The sequence below is a fragment of the Nilaparvata lugens genome, chromosome 2, assembly GCF_014356525.2.
Source record: "Nilaparvata lugens isolate BPH chromosome 2, ASM1435652v1, whole genome shotgun sequence".
NCBI lineage: Eukaryota > Metazoa > Arthropoda > Insecta > Hemiptera > Delphacidae > Nilaparvata > Nilaparvata lugens.
In genome coordinates this window covers 4698545-4726312 of record NC_052505.1, presented here as the reverse complement: position 1 = coordinate 4726312, position 27768 = coordinate 4698545, and the positions used below count along the sequence as shown (strand labels likewise).

The following is a 27768-nucleotide window of genomic DNA, read 5'->3' as shown; positions in this document are numbered from 1 at the left end:
GAAATTATATATTTTTCCATAATTTCATAATGTATTCTCATATAAAGATGAAATATTTTGTTAATTAATTATCAAGTCTACATTGTTAAAAGACGATCACGCAACAGAGCAAAGCGAGAGAGAAATACTTCTATCCGCTTTGTTGAATGAGAGGCAAGGATAGCAATACGATTGTCAATCAAACACTGCCATTATAACGTGGACCTCACTATAGAATTTGGTTTCATTTCACAGAAAAACGCATAATATACTGCAACTTGAATACTATAATCACTTCATTGCCATGCATTCAGTTTTTCTTTTTCCTATTTCCCTTCGGTGTAGATAATCAATCATTCATACAGCCCAATGTTTCATTATTAATGTTTTTATATATAGAATAATTTTCCTCTATTTGTCTTTTACAGCCAGAAATCAAATTTTGTATCAAAGGAATCGCAGAGAGACTTGAAAATCGTGTTACATCAACGGCGTCTCAAGGTTACACTTTTTAATTAATATTTTTTAAACTAACTTTCCCAGGGTTTTCATCATAAGCTCTTCTATTATCATTGAATCTCTACCTTGGAATTCCACCAAGTCTTTCAAGATACTTGAATTTCAATATGGATAATTCTCTTTAAAGTATGGAATATCCCGTCAGGGGCTACTTAATAAAACGCCATTCGATTTTTTTTAAACGTAATTGAAGAAAACACTCAAATGAAAAATAAAGATAAGATAACACCTAACGTCATAATAACATAATTTTTTTTCAAATCAAATCAAATTTATTTCGCCACAACAAAAATAATACAACAAAAATAATAATCCTCAATACAAAGTTGAAGAAAAACATATTGATCAATATTTAAATATACACGAAAAACAACTTTGTCAAAACAAAATAACATGTTAGGTGCTGCCTGCAAAACCCAAGTTTGAGTGCTGGCAGCGAGTATCGATATTAATTTTCAATATAAAAAATTTCAATGAAGAAATGAATAGATGAAACAAGAATGAATATACATATGAAGGGAAATATAATAAAACATAGTATAAATGAAAAGGAAAAGTAAATTCAAAAGTGTAATTTGAAGCACTAAAATATATAAGTAGCCTAATTACTGAATGATGAATTCCATTATGTGGCTTAGAAGATAAATATTACAATATTATTATATTTGTGGTCAGAAGAATAAATTGAAAATCTCAGAGTAGAAGACAGAGAATGAATCCGAGAAAATTTATTTGAGGTTTGGAATAAAAATAAAAGGAAACTGCAATAAAAGAAATATAGGATAATTAAGTGAAGGTGGAATTTACTAGTGCATTATGTGTGAATGAATTGCGAGATATTCACAGACTTTATCCATTCTGCTATCTTTTTAATACTAGTTTTTGCTATTAAGTTATCTGGTATGAGGTGATCAGTCTGTTACTAATGTAAGGAAATTGTCTCCGGCATACAGTCATGTCTGTTCTATTGATTTGGAAATTACTCTGTTTACGGAAATCGTAAGTTCTAATTTGTGGTGTGAATTGATTTATATTTTTAATTATATATAGTATTATATTCTTAACAAATAACTGTATAACTGTTAATACTGGAATCATTCTTTATTCATTCTTTATTCATTCTTTATTGATTGATATAATAAATATACATCATATAAATGACAGGGAGAGGAAAAATAAGGTAACCTGTGCTAATCCTCTCCCAATTTAGATATGGTTACACATAGTCCGAAATAGGTTAAGTCTTGTAGCTCTTCACTTCGCAAAATTTTCAGACAACTAATATGTTCACAAAGTAAATTTTCAAATTTAGATGCTTCAAAACAAAAATAGAACAGATATTTCACATTATTATCACTTGAATAGAGAAGATTCAATCTGTTAATGATAAATAATAAATATCAAATAAAAGAAAAAAAATATATATATCATAATAACATGGTGAGTATCGCATAGATAAAAAAATGTCATTGATCATTGTCTAACAAACTATGGCGGCTATTAATTTTGGAAGTTAGGAAGTTTGTTTGGAAATTCTACTCGGATTGGTGCTAAAAGTTACACTTACACCTCGGTGATGGATGATTTTGATATTTATTATATCACAAAATCAAAAATATAATATTATTATACAGTACTAGATGTTTCATTTGAGTTTGGTTTTTATTTCCGATTTTCAGATTCAATCGTTGCAATAGAATTCCGTATTATGGCCGGGACATACATAACCGCACCGAACCCGCGCCACGGTACGGCCGAGTGTCGGACGTACTACGGCCGAGTGTCGGACGTACTACGACCGAGTGTCGGACGTACTACGGCGAGTGAGAAAACAAAGGCTTTCAAACGTTTAGGGACACATACTAACGCACCGCGTCAGCACCGTCACCGCGTGTTTGTTGCCCGCGCCGTCACCGACTAGCTCAGATCACTTTTTGACGGTGACGGTGCGGCCTGGTTCAACATAGAGAGTGAAAAACTCATTGAAGAGATACGAAATTTTCCAGTTTTGTAGGATCAAAGTGATGAGAAATATGGTTGAACGGAAAAATAAGTTAAACCAAGAGTAAAAGTAGAACCAAATAAGTTAAGCCAAAGGTATAATAGACATAATATAATAAATAATAAAATGAACGACAAAAGTATAAAAGAATGAACCCGTGACTGCGTCTAAGATTTGAAATTTAAAACTAATTACGTGTAGATGCAGTAGGCAGAAGATAACAATTTTATTGCTGTTAATTAAGAAATATAATTATTGTTATTGATTGTTTTTTATTGTATCTGAAGGATTATTTTTATATATCCCTCAAATAGCTTACAGCTAGAGGGATACTATCGCACTATTGTAATACTCAAAATAAATAAATACATATTTCCGATACATGACTGATGATGGTATTGTTATGCACCAAAATATATACGGTACCAGCACTATGATTCTCATCTTATGTGTCTACAGGTAATTAGTTTAAAAATGAAAAATATAAATATAAAATCGGATGTAGCAAGATTTTAATATTGATATATTATTAAAAGAAGTTTAACACATTCAGAAATAGTGTAAGCAGGATGTGCCTTCACCAATTATGTAAGGGGGGAAAAGAACTATGATAACTTTTGTGCGGGGGGGGGGGAAACTATTATAACAAAAAAAGAACAAAATAACTAGAACTTTAATTAATGAATCTTTAACATATATACATTTGAACAAAACAAGATTAATTTGATTATAAAAACAATATTTGATATGAATTAATGGGGAAAACACTTGCTTGCAGCTAATGATGATTCAATCTTTGTGGCTATGAAAATTTAAGAACAATGATTCAGTAGTCACCTACCTTTTTGAAATAGCTTCCCACTTTGGCATCCACTGGTATTTCGCGACTTTAGTATTTTTAAAAGAACAAATATTAACTGAACCAATGAATAGGCTCAGAACCCGTCTCCCTTAACAATACAATTATTTTTATACTGCCCGATCTGTGACAGAATAATTGTACTATTAAACGAACCGAAATCTAGCCTTTTTCACTGGATCAGCCGGACTTAACTCTCAGTCCTATCGAACGAGCTCACACACTCACTGACTCTCTAAAAGTAAAATTTTGGGTATTAAATATAACTCAGTCAATGCCAAACATGAAGCCATTTCAAGTACATATTTTTATCTGTCGCACAAGCAGCACGTTTGTTACTAAAAACAAAAGAGAAGCTACATTAATTTTGACAACAAATGAAATAAACAATCTTTTCTGTCGATGACAAAAATTGTTCAAGGGCAAAAACACTGTTTATTAAACTTTTACAAATTAAAACTCTAAAATCCTGATCAATATGAGATAAAATATATGTCCCATATGACCAGGTGACAAATCGAATGTAGCAAGATTTTAATATTGATATATTATTAAAAGAAGTTTAACACATTCAGAAATAGGACCACAGTTAGCACTACAGAACTGAGACACGGCTGTCGCACGGATATGTGTGTTCTCCTACCACCATCACCGTGTCGGGGGCTTATGTTGGCGCGGGCTCGGTGCGGTTATATGTGTCCCGGCCTTCAGCCTACATCCACTTAACGTGCCTTTTCATACTATTAGGAATTTAAGTTTATTGAAATATGCTGATATATTATTGGTAATAATAGACCTATTGATATTCTATTCAAATTCAAGATCTTAAAGTTATTGATGTGGAGGTGAGGGAGGTGAATCAATATAGCAAAAAAAAAAAAACAAAATTAGAGAATAATTATCAATATTTGAGTATTTTCTAGAGAAATTACTGTAGCTCATTGAAACAAATCTGCAAAGGCCTACTATGAAACAAGTGTATTTCTAATTTGATTGTATGGGAAAATATGTATTGGTATTTTTCCATAGACATTGATACTGTCGATACCACAATTTTTGAACAAATATAGTGATATTCACAATTTTTGAAAAAATATAGTTGCATTCTCTATTTTTAAACAAATATAGTGGTATTGACAACGTCAATGTTTTATTCGTTCAATTAATTCCTACTTATACTTAGGTTAGGTTAGGTTAGGTTAGGTTAGGTAACTCCTTGTTGTTACAGCTCATTCAGAGCCTTGACCTCCTCCAATAAGCCTCTCCACTCGTCTTTATATATCAGCAGCCTGACGTCTCCATCCCCTGACACCACACCCAGCTTCCTAATATAGTCCTCAATATTTCTCTCATAACCATTATTTGAAAATATTTTGCTCATTGGTAATTTATAATATTCTTGAGATAATAATGTATTGTGGGTTTGATATTTTTTCTTTTATTGAGAAATTTCAATGAGGCGTATTTTCAATCTTTTCAGAGATCACAGACCTATTATTCATGGGTGTCCAAAAATCAAGGAAAGAAAAGTTTAAACTGGTAAGCATATCTATATTCTGATATATTCTTTGACATATTTTTCTTTGAAAGATAGTAATTATCTATAAAATAGAGTTATTGACCGATTCAAATCGACCGTTTGGCATTTCTCTTAATGTTTAAATGTTTATATGTTGCGCATTCACGGCGAAACGCGGTAATAGATTTTCATGAAATTTGACAGGTATGTTCCTTTTTTAATTGCGCGTCGACGTATATACAAGGTTTTTGGAAATTTTGCATTTCAAGGATAATATAAAAGGAAAAGGAGCCTCCTTCATACGCCAAAATTAGAGTAAAAATCAGACTATAGAATATTCATCATAAATCAGCTGACAAGTGATTACACAGATGTGTGGAGAAGCCAGTATATTGCTGTATTTCCATAAGGTCTATAGTTTCAATCTTTCAATCAGGTACTTGTAGATGAGAATACTGCGTGAGATCTACTGTTCATAGAACTAGTACCCTTTGAAATTAATATAATAATTTCATAAATAAATGAAAATAGCCCTGAATTATGAATTCATATATTTCAAGATAATAACTATCATTAACTCTATTTCAGTCACCTCTAGGGAATAGTGGCTCATTACGTCCCATCGCATGATGACTATACGAGCCAAATTGTGATATCCTCTCAATTATATCCTACCTATTACTCTTTTAATACCGATACATCAATTTTAATCTATATTACAACCATTTTGTTCTATAGTGAGATCCACCATTATAATGACAGTGTTTGATTAGCAATGGTATTGCTATATCCTTGTCTATCATTCAACAAAGCGGATAGCGCTATCTCTTTCTCACTTTCTCCCTGTTGCCAGATCGTCTTTCAACAATGTGGAGTTAATCATTAATTAACGAAATATTTTATCTTAATTATGAAAATTTATTACGAAATTATTTAAAAATATAATTTATTGCTTAATAAAATAATATAATTGAATATTTTAAAAGAGAATGAACCGTTAATATTACACATCAATAAACCTGTATCAGCTACTGTCTATAGAAGGCGTTTACATGTCGGAGGATCGGCCACGTTTTTCTCCTATCTTCCTCCACTGTCATTATAACATGGACCTCACTATAGTAAAGTTGATCATTTTTTCCGAAAATATACATTTTTCTACTTTTGGACTCTTTCTATGTATTTTTTTTACATGTTCTAGGTAGAACGATCTTCTTTTCAATTTATATTCATAAATAGTTTTCTCAATAACTGTCTATTCTTCGTATGTATTATTTAGTGTAAGTTATGTACATAGTAATCTGGATTTTTTTAATTAAATAGTGACTTTCATGGATATGAAACCAGGAATAGGAATAATATCAGAGTTCAAAAGCTCAGGTTCACCACGTCACAAAAAATCATCTGTACACATCTGTTAAACTGTACAATTCATTACCACTACAAATAAATTAAGGCATTGCCTCTTACATTCTTAAAAAAGAAAATTTAAAATTGTACTAAAAGCTGAAAGTTTATTTAACATACAAGAATTTTATGTAATTGACTGGACCAAATATTTGTAGGCTAATATCATTTGTATATATTAATTGTATTATGTATTACCTAGTACCTATTTTTGACGTTTATCAATGCATTGTTAACAATGTCTATGATAATAGAGATTCTTATTCTTATTCTTAATGCATTAACACATTTACACATTGCAAGAACATTTTTTCAGCCTGTCGAAGTTGGTGTTGCTGTTAATCATCTATTGAATTCTGTTATTGAAACCTTTGTTAGGAAAAGAGTTTCTGAGGAGGTTCCACTTCTAGTTGCTGGTATAATAATGGTGAGTTTATCTCTTCCATTTCATTAAAATTCAAGAACATACCATATAGAACCAGTTTTGGACTGTAATCTGTTTCTTTGTCCGTAAGTTTATTGTGAATGATAAATAAATAAATAAATTTATAATGATTGGGAGAGGTCAACATGCTAAAACCCAAAACTGTCTCTCTCCCAAATTTTAATTATATAATAAAATTTTCCAGAAATATTTTTATCTCTTCTCATTCATATTCTCTTGAACAGAGTTATACTTTACAAACTCAACTACATCATTTTTACTTTTACTGTAAGCAAATTACAGTATTATAAATTCCCATATAAATAAAAATCTTAATTACTCCAAAACTTTGAGTAAACAGTTTAAAAAAGTTGGTATTCAGATTTTCATTTTTATTTATATTCAACAGTAATCCTAACGAAAAAAGACTAAATTCCCATATAATTTACTTCTTTGATAAATTAATTGTGATACAAGTAATTTTTTTATTGGGTTAAGATGTAGTCTGAGGAACTAATGTGAAATTGTTATGTTGTGTAAACACTGATAGATCTAAAATTATCTTCAGTCATCATACTATTCAAAAAGTATATTTTTCATGAAAAAACGTTTGCATTTACCCCTGTTTTTTTGTCACTGTGTGACGGTTTTAGGAATTCACAGATCATCCTTGTGCTTAGCAAGAACTGATATATAATAATAATATTATATTAATAATAATAATATTATATTAATTTAGCCTCATGATAAAATACTTGTGGGATTCCAGTTCTTGCTAAGCATAAGGATGATCTGTGAATTCTTAAAACCATCACACACTGACTAAAAAACAGGGGTAAATTTAAAGGTTTTTACTTGAAAAATATACTTTTTGAATACTGAAGATAATTTTAGATTTTCAAGTTACTATCAGTGTTTACACTACATAACAATTACACTGTAGTTCCTCAGTCTACATCTTAACTCAATAAAAAAATTACTTGTTTCACAATTAGGCTAGCTTCACACGCATTCGGTTTCATTCGGTTCGGTTCGTTACCGAAAACGAATGAGGCTTTCATACATGTCAGGTTTTAATTCGTACGGTTCTAATTAGGTATTTTCTTCTCAAGCACAGCCGTGTTTGGATTTTCACAGTTCATGCAGCAGGTATATTTAAATATGACAGCTGGTGTTAAATTGCAGGCTAAGATGTTATTCCTTGAACAACAAAATTTTAAAGTTAATTGAAAATTGTGAATTATTTGAATAGTTTCTTTTTGATTATGTTAATTTTGGATGTTCAGAGAGATTATTTTTTAAATTGAAAATTTGTTCCTTGTTTTGACACATGGTATATAAACTTCATCTCTTCTCTCCATTTTGATGAAATCATGTAATATTCGTGAAAAAAGAAATTCTCCCTGAGTTTTAATTTATATCTTTCATACTTTTTTAGCAAACTATTAATTGAGAAATAAAAGTGAACTAACAGAAATGAATTGACCATATGATTTTGACTTGGAAAATTTTGAAACAGATAACCACAAAATCAGGTTAAAATAAAAACAAAAAAGGCAAGCGTGTGTAAAAAACTTTGTTTTTTCCTGTTTCCCTAGCAACGAATTCGAATATGATGAAACCTATTCGTGTCGAGGGGGCGTTCGGTGCTATATACGGTTGCTATTCGGTACCGAATTCAAACCGAATCATCGTTTCACATCGGAATTTGCCGAAAACGAACCGAGAACGAAACGAACCGAACCGAACCGAAAGTGTGTGTGAACGTAGCCTCTCGCTAGCAACGAATTGAAACCTGATGGAATTTATTAGAGTCAAGTGGGCGTTTCGGTTCTATGCGGTTTCTATTCGGTACCGAATTCAAACCGAATCACCGTTTCACACCTATCGGAATTTGCCGAAAACGAACCGAAAACAAAACGAACCGAATGAGTGTGAAACTAGCCTTAATATATCAAAGAAGTAAATTATAGTAGGTGTATTGGCCCAAGTGTAATTAAGAGATTCAATAACTCACATTTTATTGTCTCCATGTCTACTGGGTACGTTATAGTTTCAAATAAACTTATATTTTCCAATTCTGTTCAAGCTTTTAGAGCTTTATACAACATTACTATAGTGAGGCCCACGTTGGCATTGTTTATGCCAACATATGGCAGTGTTTGATTATCAATGGTATTGCTAAAGCGGAAGGCGCTATCTCTTTCTCGTTTTGCTCTGTTGCCAGATCGTGTTTTAACAATGTATAATTAATAAACTAAATATTTCATCTTAATTTATGAAAATTCATTATGTAGTTATAAAAAAAACATAATTTATAACTTATAAAATATAATTGATTATTTTAAATGAGAATGAACAGTTAATATTACATTAATAAACCTGTATCAGCTACCGTCTATAGAAGGCATTGACAAGACAGGGGATCGGCAACGTCGTTGTTATGCTATCTTCCTACACTGATATTATAACGTGGACCTTACTATAGTTTCAAATAAACTCATATTTTCTAATTCTATTAGAGCTTTTTCACAACAAATAATTAGGTACTATACTTACCAAACATAATTAGGTATATATACTGCCGGAGAGCAACTGAGTGATGGAAATTTTTCCATGAGAGCAAGCTGGGAGGAAGAGTGGATGGAAAAAACCCCCTCAGCATCTGCTTTGGATACTCAATTGGTGTAAATGTGGCTGGATTTGAACTGCCAAGACGGACGTGGGCGGCCCTCAACAGGGTTAGGACTGGCCACGGGAGAAGCGGAGCTTCTCTCAATGACTGGGGCAGTTTACCTTCCCCTGTTTGTGATTGTGGAGAAGCTAGACAGACGATGAAGCACATCATCAGAAATTGTAATATACGTGCCTACCAAGGCGATTTGAATGATTTTATCTCGGCTTCTCCACAATCACTACACTACATTGACAACCTCGACATCAAAATTTGATATTTTTACAATTTTTTATTAACCTGACAACGGTCCCATGACCAGATTTTTCTTTGACCACCTATGTGTTTGAGTGCGTCTATATATATAAGATGTGCCATACGCTAATAATAATAATATATACTGCCAAGACATTCCTATATCATAATGCTCGATCTGCATATCACTTGAGAATAGAAACTTTCTTTTGTACCTAACAAGAGCTCTTCTAATTGACCAAATGCACTGACTGGATTGCTTTTTTCAGATCTATAATTCAAAATTGAAGGATTGGATAAGTTCACAAAAACTTCTGAGGGGAGAATTGTCCGTAGAGGAATTTGAAGAAATAATTAACGAAGAGGAGTTCTATTCCGACGAGGTAAATCTTACTGTTAATTAATAAAACAATATTGAAACTTGAAGTACTCTTTATTATTTAAAATATTACAACGACTAGTTTCTACCATAACCTAGGTCATTTTCAAGTTGAAATTTTTCTTACTGTTAATCTATTTTATGATGATTGAGAATGATATGGTATATATGTATCAATGTATAAATGAATAAATAACTACATTTCGTTGCTTCGATTTAGGATCGAGTTACCTCAATCAATATTGAGATATGATGGTTTCTTGAGCAATTCCAAACAGCGATGTATTAGTACACTATTTGGATGTTCTATACAACGACATATGTAGTCAATTATTTGAGTAATTAACAATTCTGTTCAGTTACTGACTGGACTAACATTTGGGCTACCGTACCGGTATTGAGGATGAACACTTGTCGCCCGAAAGTAGTCCAGTCAGTAAGTGAACAAAATATGTTTAAAGGTGATGGTTTCTTGATCCATTCCGAGCTGATATATATTAACACACATTTTTTCTATGTATTTAAACACGACATGCAGTCAATTATTAAGTAAATAATTAAAAACTTTCACTTACTGACTGAAGGACTTTCGACCATCTAGCGATCATTCTAAACAGTCAAATATCAAGTAAATAATTAAAAACTTTCACTTACTGACTGAAAGTACCGTACTTTCGAACGTCTAGCGACCATTTTCAACACTTTCAATTATTTACTTATAATATTGACTGCATGTCGTGTTTCCTCTAATCGTCTCTCCTCTCCGCCACATTCTCCCATCCTCTGATGCCCAAAACACGCAAATCGGCACTCACATCTTCCAGCCATCTCCTCCTGGGCCTTCCTCTTCTACGCGTACCAATCATTTTACTTTTTAACAACTTATGTGGTAGTCTGCAGTGCTCCATTCTCTGGACATGCCCCAACCATCTCAACCGTTGCGCCTTTGTAACTCGTACAATATCTTCTGGTCCCATGAAATTGGCAATCTCTTCATTATTTCTGATACGCCACCCATATTCTGTCCTGACTGGTCCCATGATACGCCTTACAATTTTTCTCTCAAAAACACGCAATGCTTGCTCTTCTCTACTAGTCAGCGTCCACGTCTCAGCACCATAGGTGGCCACTGGTCTGATCAGTGTTTTGTAGAGCCGCAGCTTAGACATGCGTGATAAGAGCTTTGACTTCATTAGTTTCATGTGGACAAAGTACGCCTTGTTTGCAGCTATTGTTATTTTTACATTATTTATTACATTTTGTTTCATTCATCTTATTTACATTCCAAAAGAATGTGCATACAAAGCTCATATTTAATTACCTACTATATTGAGGTCCACGTTACAATGGCAGCGAAGGAAGATAGGAGAACAACGTTGCCGATCCTCTGTCTTGTCAATGCCTTCTATAGATGGTAGCTGATACAGGTTTATTGATGTAATAATAACTGTTCATTCTCGTTTAAAATAATCAATTAAATTTAACAAGCATAAAATTATATTTTTCAATAATTTAATAATGAATTTCTATAATTAAGATGAAATATTTTGTTAATTTATAATTGTTTAAAGACGATTTGGCAACAGAGCAAAGCGAGAAAGATATAGTACTATCCGCTTTGTTGAATGATTGACAAGGATAGCAATACCATATTGCTAATCAAACACTGCCATTATAACGTGAACCTCACTATAATAATTATTGAAATATTTCTAAAAGTGGAAATGAAACGTTTAAACGTTTTAAATAAAATAATACGTTTGAAAACTTCTGAACTATCTTAACATTGAAGGTTTTTCACTTTGAATATTATTCCAAATGATTCGATTCATCAATAAGAGAAGTGGATGTTAGGTGAATGAAAAAACTATCCAAATCAACTATATTTCTCTGAATTATTCAACAAATATGTAATGATTGAAAATAGTTAATCATGAATTCAATGATGTTTACATTACAAAACTCCTGAATTTCTTATAAAGCAGATTGATAAACTGGATTCGATAAATTGAATTAACTCATTAATAAATTGGTGGAATTGATTATAATATCAGTTTGATTTGTAGTGTCACAATAGGTATACATAATATTATTGTATCTTCATTTGACTTCTTGCAAAGCTTTGTACATTTGTTTTATCTTTGAACTTTATACTATCATTAATTAAGCACTAGCTACTGTATTCATGTATAATATATTTATTTTTTAACTCCATTGCATTTTGTCTACTTGATTTGTAATTTCATGGCAAAAAAAATTGAGTTCGATAAATATATCCAATAAGTTAAGTTTGTAGCCTGAATATTGATGCTGTGTAACTTTTCCATAGTTGAAGAGACTTGAAATGCTTTATTGACATTTTAAGATTGTTAGACAACATTTCAAGTCTCTTAAATTATCCAATAAATTGATGAATGTCCACCTGAATACAGGAATCCTCATCGGCGCTATCAAGTGACAATACTATTGAGCTGATGAGAATAAAGCAGCTGAATTCTAAAGAAAGATTTTTCGATTCACTGGATTATCTGCAGCAACGAGTGATGAAATTGCTGAAAAAGAATATCAGACATTTTTTTGAAACTGTTTATACAGGAGTTGGATCAAACGAGTTACAACAGCTATCGGACAATGACATGAGAAGTAAGTCTAAATTAGACCAAAATAGAATAGAATAGAATAGAATAGAATAGAATAGATAGAATAGAATAGATAGAATAGAATAGAATAGAATAGAATAGAATAGAATAGAATAGAATAGAATAGAATAGAATAGAATAGAATAGAATAGAATAGAATAGAATAGAATAGAATAGAATAGAATAGAATGAATAGAATAGAATAGAATAGAATAGAATAGAATAGAATAGAATAGAATAGAAGAATAGAATAGAATAGAATAGAATAGAATAGAATAGAATAATAGAATAGAATAAATAGAATAGAATAGAATAGAATAGAATAGAATAGAATAGAATAGAATAGAATAGAATAGAATAGAATAGAATAGAATAGATAGAATAGAATAGAATAAATAGAATAGAATAGAATAGAATAGAATAGAATAGAATAGAATGACTGCCTTTATTTTATAACTGGGAGGGCGAAGTTAGGGCGCAGTCGGCCCTCTCTTACACTTAACCCTCCAAATAAATAGCCTATAGGAATCAATAAGATTTCAGCTTCAGAATTTGATGATCCAATGACATGAGATGTAAGTCTGAATCTAAATAGCCTAATCAATATTAGGAAAGGATTTAATAATTTGACTTCAATGTTACAAATTCCATCAGATTCATACATGAGAAATATCACTTCCTAAAGCTGGATTTGCACACGACAGTGAAAACATAATTACCATGAGTTTAAATGGTATTATTCATACTCACTCGGCCGGGCTGAGTGTGAATTGTCTAATTAGAACCTATGAGAATTAATTATATTTTCACTGTTCTATGCGAACCCAGCTTCAGTCGTTTTGATCAAACGTGGAGAACTTGTTTTTTTATCAAAATTTTATGGTTCATCAAATAAAAACATGGCGACACTGCATATCAATCACTAAAATAATTGCATTGTAATTTTTTCACGTTATCCAATAAATTATGACTATAACTAAATATATTTTAGAGCTGTGAATAACAAATAGTGAGTAGGTTTTTGATTTTGTATTCAAATTTTTTAAATAAGTGCAATATTTCTAAAGTTTATAATTTATTGTGATTCATTTAGAGTATAAAATCAACCTTCAAAATTTTAAATCATCATTTCTGGACCGAAAATCAAGTGACGAAGCAGTGTGTGACTTACTATATTACCTTATTTTTTGGACAACATTAACATTTTATAAAAATTTTTGGAGAGAAATAGTACAGGCTTAGCCTAGTTTTTCCTCCAATGTCATAATTGTATTATGATTATAGTATTTTATACAATAAATAAAATAAAATAAAAAAAAATAAAAATAACTTAATTTTCTATCAAAGATTATCTCACTCTCAATTTTCGGAGAAAAGGTTCTAAACTTATCTGAGGAAAATAAAAAGAAAGAGGAAATCAGAGAAGCAGTACGAGAAGGAGAAGAAGAAGAAAAAGGAAATTGTACTTCTTCTTCCTCCTACTGTGCTTCTTCTTCTTACTCTGTTCTTCATCTTATTACTATATTTTTCTTTTTCTCCTTCTCCTTCTCCTCCTTACTTTTCTTCTCCTTCTCACTGTTGTTCTTCCTATATCTGTTCTTCATCCTCTTACTGATAATTGACCGAGCGAAGTGAGGTCTTATATTCAAGTCGACGGTTTGGCATTTCTCTTTATGTTTAAATGTTTGTATGTTGCGCTTTTACGGCGAAACGCGGTAATGGATTTTCATGGAATTTGACAGGTACCTATGTTCTTTTAAATTGCGCGTCGACGTGTATACAAGGTTTTTGGAAATTTTGCATTTCAAGGATATTATAAAAGGAAAAAGGAGCCTCCTTTATACGCTAATATTACCGTAAAAATTAGACTATAGAATTATTCATCATAAATCAGCTGTCTAGTGGACTATAATCATAGAGAAACAATAGAATAAGTAAATATCCCATGGTATAGGGAATTTATGTCGCAACTTTTACTGTTATCATAAGCGGATAGTTCACTTAGTTCTTTCATATGAAGCTGTGTGACGCTGGTAGTCTCTCAAATTGTGCCGTTCATACACTCTCACCCCAACAAAACAGTAAAAATTGACAATAATCGCCAGTAATCGGCTTGAGATAACAGTAAAAGTTGCGACATAAATTCCCTATACCATGGGATATCTACTTACGCTATTGTTTCTCTATGCTATAATACTGCCCGTTCAAAAACATCGAACATCTTGAAAATGTATCTTTCCATCAACGTTAGTAGACAGTTGTCTACTTTGTCTTTCCATAAGCTGAGGCCATAATTCTAGTTCAGAGTTTGGAGTTATTGATAGAAAACATTTTTTTACATTTTCTTTTTTAATCTGATGATCAAAATTGCAACAAATATTATTGAAAAGAAATTGATTTCTAAAATCATGAAAAGTGAGAAATGAAGTTTGTAGAAAATTAGCATTATGGTAGTTTATTTTGTTAATTTATCAAACCGATTTTTCGCAAACACAGAATGTTGTCTGTTGGGTTGATGGGATTGGCGTATCGACGGCAGCCTGGCCTGATAACAGCGCTCACACTCACATTCCGGGACGACACGTCACGGTACGATAGGACAGAAAGCTCTATGTTTATTTTGGATTTTTTCTAGACATTTTAAATTGATAAATTATTTATTAATTTTTTTTAGAAAACATAACAACAGGTCAATGTAACTTACTGAGCGCGAGGTCTACTGTTCACAGAACTACTAGTAATTATATTATTGTTCATCTTCTTCTCCCCATCCTTCTTACTTTTTTCTTCCTATTGCTGTTCTTCTAACTATTCATCTTCTTCCTCTACTCATTCTTACTGATTTGAATTACCATCTATCATAAATTTAATAATTATCTTCCAAAATTTTAGATTTCGTTTTATAATATGTTTCTCTTTGCAGTAATAAACTTGATCGAGTACATAACTGTGACTCTTCTCAATTTTGCCGAGACGAGAGCGGAAATAGATGCTGATGTGTGCGTGACGGAGATAGCTGAATTCATTGAGAGACAAATATTACACACTGTGGAAAAATAAGACTTTGAAGACAACCATATTGCAGGTTCCAAGAGAAACACATATTTGTGAAATTCAATAAAGCTTTGCTTTGTTTTGTGATCGTGAAAGTATATTTTATTTTTATTGTAACGTTAAAAACCAAAAATAATAGAAATTCCTCTGAGTCATTCTTCTGATTGGATATTTTATATTATCTTGTTCACAAAGTGAGTGAACAAGATAAGCTTGTGTTTTAACTTAGCTTAAAACACATACCATGGATGAAGCTTGACCGGAGAGATGTCGGATCCAAATTCGGCACCCCCAGCTAATAATATACAGGATAAGTTATGAAGCTTGCAAACTTGACATTTTTAAATGGTCATATCTCCTGAACGGTAAGGAATTTTTCAAATCTGATTCCAGATTCGTGTTTCTCGCATTGAAGACCATAAGATCACGAAGTTTGAGCGATTATTATTTTTCCATAAAAATACATCACAACAGGGTGAGTTATGAAGCTGCAAACATGAAATTTCCAGATGGTCATATCTCCTGAATGGTAAGGAATTTTGCAAATCTGATTCCAGATTCGTGTTTCTCGCATCAAAGACCAAAGGATCACAAAGTTTGAGTGATTTTTATTTCCCACAAAAAATCTATGAAAAGCATGGACTAATAACCATCGTGAAAAACACTGAACCAAAGAGTATCTCAGATTTGGCTGGAATTTGCATCATAATTGAAGCTTGACCTGAGAAATGTCTGAACCTAATGTGGCACCCCCAGCTACTATACAGAGTGAGTTATGAAGCTGCAAACATGAAATTTTCAAATGGTCATATCTCCTGAACGGTAAGGAATTTTGCAAATCTGATTCCAGATTCGTATTTTTCGCATCTAAGACCATAAGATCACAAAGTTTGAGCGATTTTTATTTTTCACAAAACATTGAAAAAACATGGACTTACCATCGTGAAACACACTGAAACAAAAAGTATCTCAGATTTGGCTGAAATTAACACCATAGACGAAGCTTGACCTGTGAAATTTTGGATCCAAATTTGGCACCACCAGCTACCATACAGAATGAATGATGAAGCTGCAAACATAAAATTTTCAAATTGACATATCTCCTGAACGGTGACGAATTTTGCAAATCTGATTCCAGATTCGTGTTTCTCGAATCAAAGACCATAAGATCACAAAGTTTGAGCGATTTTTATCTTTCACAAAAAATAATAGAAATTCCTCTGAGTCATTCTTCTGATTGGATATTTTATATTATCTTGTTCACAAAGTGAGTGAACAAGATAAGCTTGTGTTTTAACTTAGCTTAAAACACATACCATGGATGAAGCTTGACCGGAGAGATGTCGGATTCAAATTCGGCACCCTGATTAAAAAAGTGATACAAAAAGTATCTCAGATTTGGCTGAAATTTGCACCATAGATAAAGCTTGACCTGAGAAAATTTGGATCCAAATCTGACACCCCCAGCTACTATACAGAGTGAGTTATGAAGCTGCAAACATGAAATTTTCAATAGGTCATATCTCCTGAACGGTAAGGAATTTTGCAAATCCGATTCCATATTCGTGTTTCTCGCATCATGAGATCACGAAGCTTGAGCGACTTTTACTCAAAAAAATGATGGTAATCATGGACTCACAATCGTGAAACACACTGAACAGATCAGATTTTGCTAAAATTTGCACCATAGATAAAGCTTGACCTGAGAAATTTTGGATCCAAATCTGACACCCCCAGCTACTATACAGAGTGGGTTATGAAGCTGCAAACATAAAATTTTCAATAGGTCATATCTCCTGAACGGTGAGGAATTTTGCAAATCTGATTCCAGATTCGTATTTTTCGCATCTAAGACCATAAGATCACAAAGTTTGAGAGTTTTCCATTTTTCACAAAAAGTTGATAAAAATCATCGTGAAACACACTGAAACAAAAAGTATCTCAGATTTAGCTGGAATTTGCAATATAGATGAAGCTTGACCTGAGAAATTTTGGATCCAAATTTGGCACCCCCAGCTACTATACAGAATGAGTTAAGAAGCTGCAAAAATAACATTTTCAAATGGTCATATCTCCTGAACGGTAAGGAATTTAGCAAATCTGATTCCAGATTCGTGTTTCTCGCATCTAAGACCATAAGATCACAAAGTTTGAGCGATTTTCATTTTTCACAAAAATTGATAAAAACCATGGACTAATCATCGTGAAACACACTGAACAGATCAGATTTTGCTAAAATTTGCACCATAGATAAAGCTTGACCTGAGAAATTTTGGATCCAAATCTGACACCCCCAGATACTATACAGAGTGAGTTATGAAGCTGCAAACATAAAATTTTCAAATGGTCATATCCCCTGAATGGTAAGGAATTTTGCAAATCTGATTCCAGATTCGTGTTTCTCGCATCAAAGACCATAAGATCACAACAGGGTGAGTTATGAAGCTGCAAACATGAAATTTTCAAATGGTCATATCTCCTGAATGGTAAGGAATTTTGCAAATCAGATTCCAGATTCGTGTTTCTCGCATCAAAGACCATAAGATCACGAAGTCTGAGCGAATTTCATTTCTCACAAAAAATTGATAAAAACCATGGACTAATCATCGTGAAACACATCAAAACAAAAAGTATCTCAGATTTGGCTGAAATTTGCACCATAGATAAAGCTTGACCTGAGAAATTTTGGATCCAAATTTGGCACCCCCAGCTACTATACAGGATGAGTTATGAAGCTGCAAACATGAAATTTTCAAATGGTCATATCTCCTGAATGGTAAGGAATTTTGCAAATCTTATTCCAGATTCGTGTTTCTCGCATCATGAGATCACGAAGCTTGAGCGACTTTTACTCAAAAAATGATGGTAATAATGGACTCACAATCGTGAAACACACTGAACAGATCAGATTTGGCTAAAATTTGCACCATAGATAAAGCTTGACCTGAGAAAATTTGGATCCAAATCTGACACCCCCAGCTACTATACAGGATGAGTTATGAAGCTGCAAACATAAAATTTTCAAATTGTCATATCTCCTGAACGGTAAGGAATTTTGCAAATCTGATTCCAGATTCGTTTTTCTCGCATCTAAGACCATAAGATCACAAAGTTTGAGCGTTTTCCATTTTTCACAAAAAATTGATAAAAATCATCGTGAAACTGACTGAAACAAAAAGTATCTCAGATTTGGCTGAGATTTGCACCATAGATAAAGCTTGACCTGGGAAATGTCGGACCCAATTTCAGAGCCCTCAGCTAACTACTACACTTGTTAGGTCAACCCTTATCCATAGCCCGAATATCAACCGAATCTCGGAGATTTCTCATTTTTCATGAAATCCATGAATGAAATGAAACATCATGGATTTTTGCAAAAATGATCTAAAATTTAAATCGCTCAAAATCTCAGGAATGATAGTACTTTAGAAGAGGAACAAAAATATGTCATCATATTAGAGAAAATCACTCCTATTTTTGAGTTATAAGCATTTGAAGATGTGTGATTTCTCTGATTTTTTGTAAAAATGGTAAAAAATTCAAATCGCTCAATCTCTCAGGAATGATAGTACTTGACGAGAGAAACAATAATATTTAATCACATTGACTAGACTCACTCCTATTCTTGAGTTATAAGCATTTGAAGATGTATGATTTCTCTGATTTGAGAGTGCAGGTAAGATTTTATGTTTCAGTGAATATCAATAACTTACCCTGTATTGGGCTACTCGTATTATTTATGTAAAAATTAAAAAATCAAAGCACCTTTTCTTCAACTTTGTTTCATTTCTCACAAGATATTATTTTGAATTTTGACTTATGTCATTTTCAAGTGAGTGAGTGGAAACAATATTAACGATATTGAAAATGACATTACACGTCAAAACATGTTGTGAAATATAGAAAGTTGAAAAAAGGTTATTTGATTTTTTAATGTTTACATTTGAATGTGATATTTTCGAGCTCAAATTTAAGTGTTTTTATTCTTAATTTTGTGAATTTATAGTTTGTTTCATGTTTTTAAGAAACTTTTATTATTAATCCATCCAAATTTAAAATTATTCTAATTTATATTTTAGATTGTGATTTGGTGTAGAAATTTGAATGAACATAACCTATAATATTTGGACAATTTAAAACTAAATTAGGAAATTGAAGAAGTTTTAGGCAATAGCCTGTTTTTTCTTTTCCGATTCTTGTATTTTTTTGCTAACCTTATAAATAAATAAATAAAATCAAATTTTTAAATTTCTGTAACTTTATGATTTTGTAAAGCAATAGGTACTTTTCTCACCTATTTTAGAAGGTAAAGAAAATAATAAGTAGCCTAGATAGAATGACTTTTATTTGATGACGTGACGAATTTTGGACATTAATGCCCACTCTACCACTGAACAAATATACATAAATATAACGCCTGAAAGTCAGTAAGGGAGTGGAATATAAAACTTTAAAGAAATAAAGTCATTGTTCCTTATCTAATACGTTTATTCAATATCTAAAAAAATACATGCAAATAAAACCAATAATGATTATTCTTGGTACATACAACAAAGGCTAAAACTAGTTTAAAAGTACCACTAAGAAAATCAAAAGTTGGTCTCACAGTACAATACCCCGTTCACCACAAAATCTGATAATTTCTAATTGTTTTAATTAAAATATCATCTCAAATTCTATAGTTTGGATACATTTTAACTTTTAACAAACATAATCTAGTTACCAAGAGATCAAAGATTTGACTGATACACATTATAGTGTAGCTTCATCCTACCAGTGCATGATACAGTTGATTAATATCAATTAAGAGTTTTTTAAATTAATTTCCATCAATATTTAAACAATTTACCCACTTCATATTCTTTGATAGTTGAAAATCAAGTTGATAAACCTGGTTGTGAGCTGTTGACGAATAATATTTGACAATACACAATATTTAAACAATTTAACTACTTGATAGTTGAAAATTAAGTTGATAAACCTGGTTGTGAGCTGTTGACGAATAATATTTGACAATACACAATATTTAAAAAATTTAACTACTTGATAGTTGAAAATTAAGTTGATAAACCTGATTGTGAGCTTTTGACGAACTTTCAAATATGGCAAATTATTGATAGTTTAATCAGGGTAATGTAATTTATTTAATCCATTATTCTTATTAATTCATGAGAATTTGTATTTTTTCTGTTCTGGATTTTTTTGTACGGTATGTAATTTGATTTGTAATATTTTTTTGGCAGAATAAAACTTATTTGATTTGATAGTTCAAATACAGAAATATCTATGTCGAATTTATTTATTTAAACATTCCGAATTACACAACTTACAGTAAAGTACCATACGCTTACACCCAAAACGGTTCCAATTCAACATATTTATGTAGAAAAACTCATGATGGGACATATTCATAATCTAAGAAACATTAGATATAACAAATGAGTTACACACCCCTCCCCAGAATCTACTATTATTAATATGGAAATAATTTCAATATTATTCTCATGAGATTATAACTATGCTCCTTTTTCATCACTTTGTCGATACATGTATTTCTGAAGGCCAATAAAAACATTTGATTTGATTATTCAATGAATGTCTGATTAAAATTAGGCTACCTATCAATAGCTTGAATCCTTGAAGTTGATTTTCAACATGATAAAAACAAGTACAGTAATAGAAAAGTATTCATACAGTAATAGAAAAATAATTACTCAGGGTTGTTCATATAGTGAAAGTTTAAAAGAAGCCCAATCTTTTAAATAGGATTAATCAGTTCTAAGTTTCATTTGCTATAATGTGATTCATTTTGAGATAAAACCACAACTGATTCAATAAGTTTGAGCTTTCAGTGTGCAAACGGCACTAAGTTTGCTGGCTTTGTAAATAATAATATTATAACTACAAAGAAATATTATTTTAGAACATTTTCTTTTCGAAAAAAATTGAATTTAGGTTGAATTTATGACAATAGAACATGCTTATTACATTATAATGCAGGTTTGAACAAATTGGAGAGGCACCAATAATAAATGGTTTGTAAAATTGTATTTTTTCTTTAGGACTAATTTTCAATATATAAATCTGAGCACCCTTTTTAAAAATTATTTAGACACGATATGCTTCGGCTATAATATAATTCATTTACATTAACCAATGCACAAATCAAATACATGATTAGAAAACGACCAACAGGCCTAGCCCAAAACCAGATCATCAGATGTTTTGTCGTTTAGAATTTTAACATGAGTATAATTTTTGTGGATTTAAGTAAAATTTTTTGTGATTGTGAAGGAAGATTTTTGTTTGGATTTGTATTTTTAAATTAATTAATCTGTTAAATTCAAAATTATTGTAGTACATACATTTTTTGGACTCAAAATCGTGTGTGAATTAAGTTATCATTTACATAACCTCTAGACTGTGTATTCCAAATTAAGGTTTAAAGCAGTTTTGGGCTAATGCCTGTTGTTTTTACCTGCATTCTATCTATTGTCTATGAATAAATGAATGAAAACTGGTCCCTTTCCGAATTTTGATAGTAGTAAGCCAATGTTTAAAAGGGATGTTATGTTGATTCACTTTGAATCAAATTCCGAGTCCAGAAATATACAAACCAAAATATAATGCCATCATCATTGAGATTTATAGTCGTAATCAGATTTATATTATTTATATGGCTTGCAAAGCCTGTTGAAAAGATCAATATCAATATCACATAAAGTATCCAACACAATCAGTAAATGAGCATAATTTTTACCAAACTTTTAATTAATCTATCTATTCCTTTCTCACAAAAGTGATATTATTCAATGAACAAAAACAATTCAATTGCCTTATTGAGAACTCCTAATGTCATAACAGTTGTTGAAACATTGGTTATTGAATAAACATACAATTATTGAATAGCTAAAAATGAAATATTAAGCTGGGTTTACACCAAAGTTATCAAAATGTTAATAACTTAATCCTTATAAATTCTACTAGATTGAACGGAACTTGTCAAACACACATCTCCATCATGGGTATAATTAGTTATATTCAATCTAATAGAATCTATAACATTTTGTTAATAATTTGGTGTAAACGCAGCTTTAGCATGATACTGTATAGATATTGTAAAGAGATGAATACATAAATTTAATATTTTAAATAAAATTACATTGAACATCATGAATTTAAAATAATATGATAATTCCAATCAAGGTTTTCTCTCCGTTAATCCATTTTAACAAAAATTTCTGAAGCAGGGAAAATATGGATTAATTTTTGGATTGGAATTAATGGCAGTTGAATTGATGTTCGAAGAATATTACAACGAAAATGGCAGCAAAAATTCATCAGTCTTCAAATAATTTTTACGCAGTGCTTTGAGCAAATAAAAACAGTTCACACAAAACTAATCAGTACACTCTCTCTGTAAGAGCTGAGTTCGGTGATCAAAATTTAATTATACATTTTTATTGAGATTAACAATTATTGTTAATAGACGTTTTTGATAATAAACAATAGTTTGAATAATAAATGATAGAGTTTGATATCAGGCGAGAAATTTGAAATATTTTTTTCATGACATCATATCCCATTGATAGAGAACATAATACGCGCGTGTAATAGAATTTTATTCAAATTTGACTTCTATAGTGAGGTCCACATTATAATGGCAGTGTACGATTGACAATACTGTTGCTGTCCTTTTCTATCATACAACAAAACAGATAGCACTATCTCTCTCTCGCTTTGCAATGTTGTCTATTTGCCAGAATATTTTATATTCACTTTTGACAGTGACTGTACAAAACTGACCAAACAATTCTCAGCCGCCATTTTTTTCTTCATTCTATCAAAATACTTGAGTACACAAGTCGTATAATTGATTTAAAATGTATTTTTGAAACAATGAAATAATTTTTAAACATTACCCTATGAGAAACACAAATTAAAATACCTGAAATGACATTTTAAAAATTGATAACTCACCATCCTAGACTTGATCCATGCTTCAGTTAGCCTACCCGTATAGGTTAGACCTACTCGTACCGGTATAAATAATATTGAAAAGTTATTTCAGAATTAATCCATTGAAATTACTTATTTTTGAATAGGATTCCTATTTTTCTACTATTTTTAAAAGAAATTGGAGTAGAATATCTATCAAATAACTTAATTTCTGTTTTTTTTTTGAAATTCATATTGTTATATCACAGATTTTTAATTAACCGCCATTTCAGGTTTGTATAAAAATAAAAATCTGATCTCAGTTATGAAAGCAAATTTTTGAATCAAATTATGAAGAAATATATTCCATTGATTAATTTGACAATAAATTAATTATTTTATCAAAGAAATGATAATTATTATTAGATTAAATTTAATGGGATGAATTGAGTAACAGCTGTGTACAGTCAGTGGCAAAATGGAGAGACTTGGCAACGTTTTTCTCCTATCTTTCTTCACTGCCATTATAACGTGGACCTTACTATAGTCGTTCTATTTTTAATCTAGTCGTTTGATTTAATAGTAAGCGCGATGGAAAGCAACATTGAAGAATTCAAATTCATGAAAACATCTTGAAATATTTGTTCGTACGTTACTACAAAAAATTATTTTAATCTAGGGTTTCAAGACAAGTAAAATCCATAAACTATATTGCCAGACAAACATTTAGGGAAGTTCCCAGATTTATCCAACGTTTTCGTTGCTTTTGAGGGTAAGTTACAATCAAAATTTATATCCCCTCTCATGCATAGACACAAAATTATGGGAAATGTCAACATTGTAATTATTAATGAATTAAAAGTATCCAGGAATAGTTATGAAATAACTGTGATGGTCTCCATATTTTCGATGATATACCACACCGATCATTGGCAACTGGAAGGTGGTAACGTCGAATAAACTCAATCAAATACTAGTCTTACAAAAGATACAACATACAAGTATAAAAACTAACTTCTATGGCTTATTTAAAGGATATAATTGCTTAAAAATGATACAAAAAAGAGCTTTAAGTCAGTGAAATCAAACTTATTAAAGCTAAAAAAAAAACATTGAACTAATAATAACACTGGACTACAACTACTTGATCTAAATAGAGTAACATAACAGAAGTAAAATAACAATTCAAATGAGGGTGACATTTCCTCGAGACGTTTTCTTTGCTGAGGGTGATGCCCACATGAGCTTTAGACTTGTGCGTGGGTAATAAGATGGATGGTGATGAGAGATCATCAATAAAAAATAAAATCAGGTCTACTCAATAAATGTTGAGTGAGCATACAGCTTTAGGTAGGCTCCAAACCACCAAAAAGCGATTTTCTACTCATGGATGGTATTTTGAGGATTGAAAGAATTAAGCTGCATTTACACCAAAGTTAATAACTTAATCTTTATAGATTCTATTAGATTGAACATATCTTATCATACACATGATTAACATAAGTGTTTGTCAAGTTCCGTTCAATCTAATAGAATCTATAAGGATTAAGTTATTAACATTTTGATAATAACTTTGGTGTAAACCCAGCTTAAGACGTAGATGTTGTCTTGCCAAAATCACTCTATCTGTTCAAAATTAATTTAAATTACAGAACCATTTTAAATCGATATTTACAACATCAAAGTCTTATTATTTCAATTATGGAGAAATAGCACAACTCTTACCATTCAAAGTATTTAGAGAGATTATTGGCTCTTGAAGTGGTCACCCTTACAACGGGAATACCAGGCGCATGTAGCTTAACTTATTGATAGCTTATCAGTGCGACCACGATACCAATATTACTTCCCAACTTACTGCCTTCATAAACCAGAACAATCAAGGTTTACAAAAATTAATTGATATTTCAGTATGATACAAATGAATAATCTACAAATGTATGATCGTTACTAATGGTTTTTTGAGATATTAAAATACAAAATTGAGAGGCACAAAATAAAGTACTAGTAAAGTTTCTAACCTTGAGCTTCAAACATTTCAAATTAATGAACTATCAATGACTTTTGATTTGATTTCTAATATTTATTCAGTTATCCATAATAAATCCGATTGAGTGTTAATTAAACAATTATTAGGAATAAATAATTCTTATGAATTCCTACACCAAAAATAGCACAGGAAACAATACAGCTTTACCATATTTCATTTCTTCAGGATAAAATGCAATTTCAGTCACAACAATTATACACCATGAATAGTGCTTTGGATTTTCTTATCTTAATATACATATAATCTATCTTAATTACAAACCGTTTTATTTTACTGTTGAAAGACTAATGGTTTATTATAATTGAGATTTTTTGAAATTTTAACAAAATATAATCGAAAAGTAAGAGGTGGTGGTCTTTCATTCATATTAGTAAAGACTTGGTCGCATTTTCAATTAGTTGAAAAGCTTCACAATAACAAAATGGAATTCAGAATTTAGTAAGTGATATCAGAACTGGTGATTGACATAACATAAAGTGAGAAGTTTAGGAGGTTCGCTTGCTGGCGTAATAGAACGTTTGGATTAGAAAATGCTGTAAGTTATTTCCACACAAAATTTACAAACAGGATGAAACAACTCGATTTGAGAATTGAGCCTAAAACTAGATTATTATATATTTTACAGCGCCTGAAAAATGGCTTCTTTCTGCTAAGTTTCAAGTTGAATAAAAAATGAATTATTATCATCTCTATCAATTCTTACTGCAGAGTATTTATAATTTTTGTCAAGACCAAGAGAAAATTATTGTTTCAGTAGCCATTTATTTTTCCACGGTTTGCGACTTTGGTATTTTTGAGTGGATTGGGTTCAGAATTATTAAATGTGACTTGGAGTTGATGGATTTAAAGTTGTTCTATTGGAAAAAGTCGCATGATGATTAATGTGGTCTTTGAGAAGAAACTTTCTAGTTTTTCTTTCTAGCCATATCTAGTTGATGATGATCAACTTTTATCAAGAACTATGTGATGATAATATAAGAGGTCATCCTTCTGAAACATGGGAAAATAGCCAGAAGCTATAAGAAACTATGAAAACTTTTCATTCCTGGTTTTTAAATTGTTTGTTTGGATATTATTCTGGTATTGATGGATTTTCAAACTCAATTATTCTTTTCAAGCAATCCAATATAAGGTTGAAGTCGAAACTTGGATTTCATTCTATTCCTAAACCTCTTCGAAAATTGCCTTGTCATGATAATCCTATTACATTAAGCGAGAAATTTCTGTATTTATATATCTGGTTATTTATGTTTAACGGATCTCGAAAACGGCTCTAACGATTTTCACGAAATTTGGAACATAGTAGGTTTATGATATGAAGATTCGATTGCACTAGGTCTCTCTCATCCTTGGGAAAACTCGCTGAACGACATTAAAAGGATGATATTCATCCTTGGCTGAAACAGCTGTGGATAGAAAAAAGTGGGTGAGGAAGTGAGTATGTGAAAAATCAAAATATCGCTTCCCCGAAATTCATAAGATGACGTATAGCCAGCTGTGAAATATAAACACGATCATTTTAGAGAATTGTGTTCTGTTTATCAATAAATAAAAATAACGAGCGAAGCTCGGCGCATCGATATTTATCTTCTATCTATCTATATATATAAAAGCGAAATGGCACTCACTCATTGACTCACTCGCTCACTCGCAGAACTAAAAGTCTACCGGACCAAAAACGTTCAAATTTGGTAGGTATGTTCAGTTGGCCCTTTAGAGGCGCACTAAGAAATCTTTTGGCAATATTTTAACTCTAACGGTGGTTTTTAAGGGTTTAAATTTCGTCTTTTATCATGTATATTCTTCTTATTCCAATCTCTTAATTATAATTGAAAAATGTCCATACCATATGTTAATATAGAACTATAATCTAGAGAGAGTACCTCTTCGAAACAGTTGTTAACTGGTAACTAAATTAATAATTTTGTCAGGTTGGCATTAAGTTTGAGTTGACTTTGTTAGGTTGGCACCAAGATGAAGATTGAAATGCATTTATCGCGGAAAAATTGATTGGGGGCACTGCTACTTCAATCAGAGCTATTACTGGGAATATTATATCGCCTGATATGG

At 31.3% G+C, this 27768-nt stretch overlaps 1 protein-coding gene across 1 annotated transcript in view; it reads left to right on the top strand.

Annotated features, from left to right (window-relative positions):
• Positions 1-15852, top strand: part of LOC111044100 — a 37327-nt gene extending 21475 nt beyond the window's left edge. Inside the window, exons 7-12 of the mRNA XM_039420387.1 lie at positions 408-480; positions 4840-4898; positions 6602-6712; positions 9908-10021; positions 12450-12660; positions 15580-15852. Of these exons, the coding sequence (XP_039276321.1) occupies positions 408-480; positions 4840-4898; positions 6602-6712; positions 9908-10021; positions 12450-12660; positions 15580-15716 (705 nt within the window). The 3' untranslated portion in view covers positions 15717-15852. The remainder of the gene's footprint in view (positions 1-407; positions 481-4839; positions 4899-6601; positions 6713-9907; positions 10022-12449; positions 12661-15579) is intronic.
• Positions 15853-27768: the final 11916 nt, after the last annotated feature.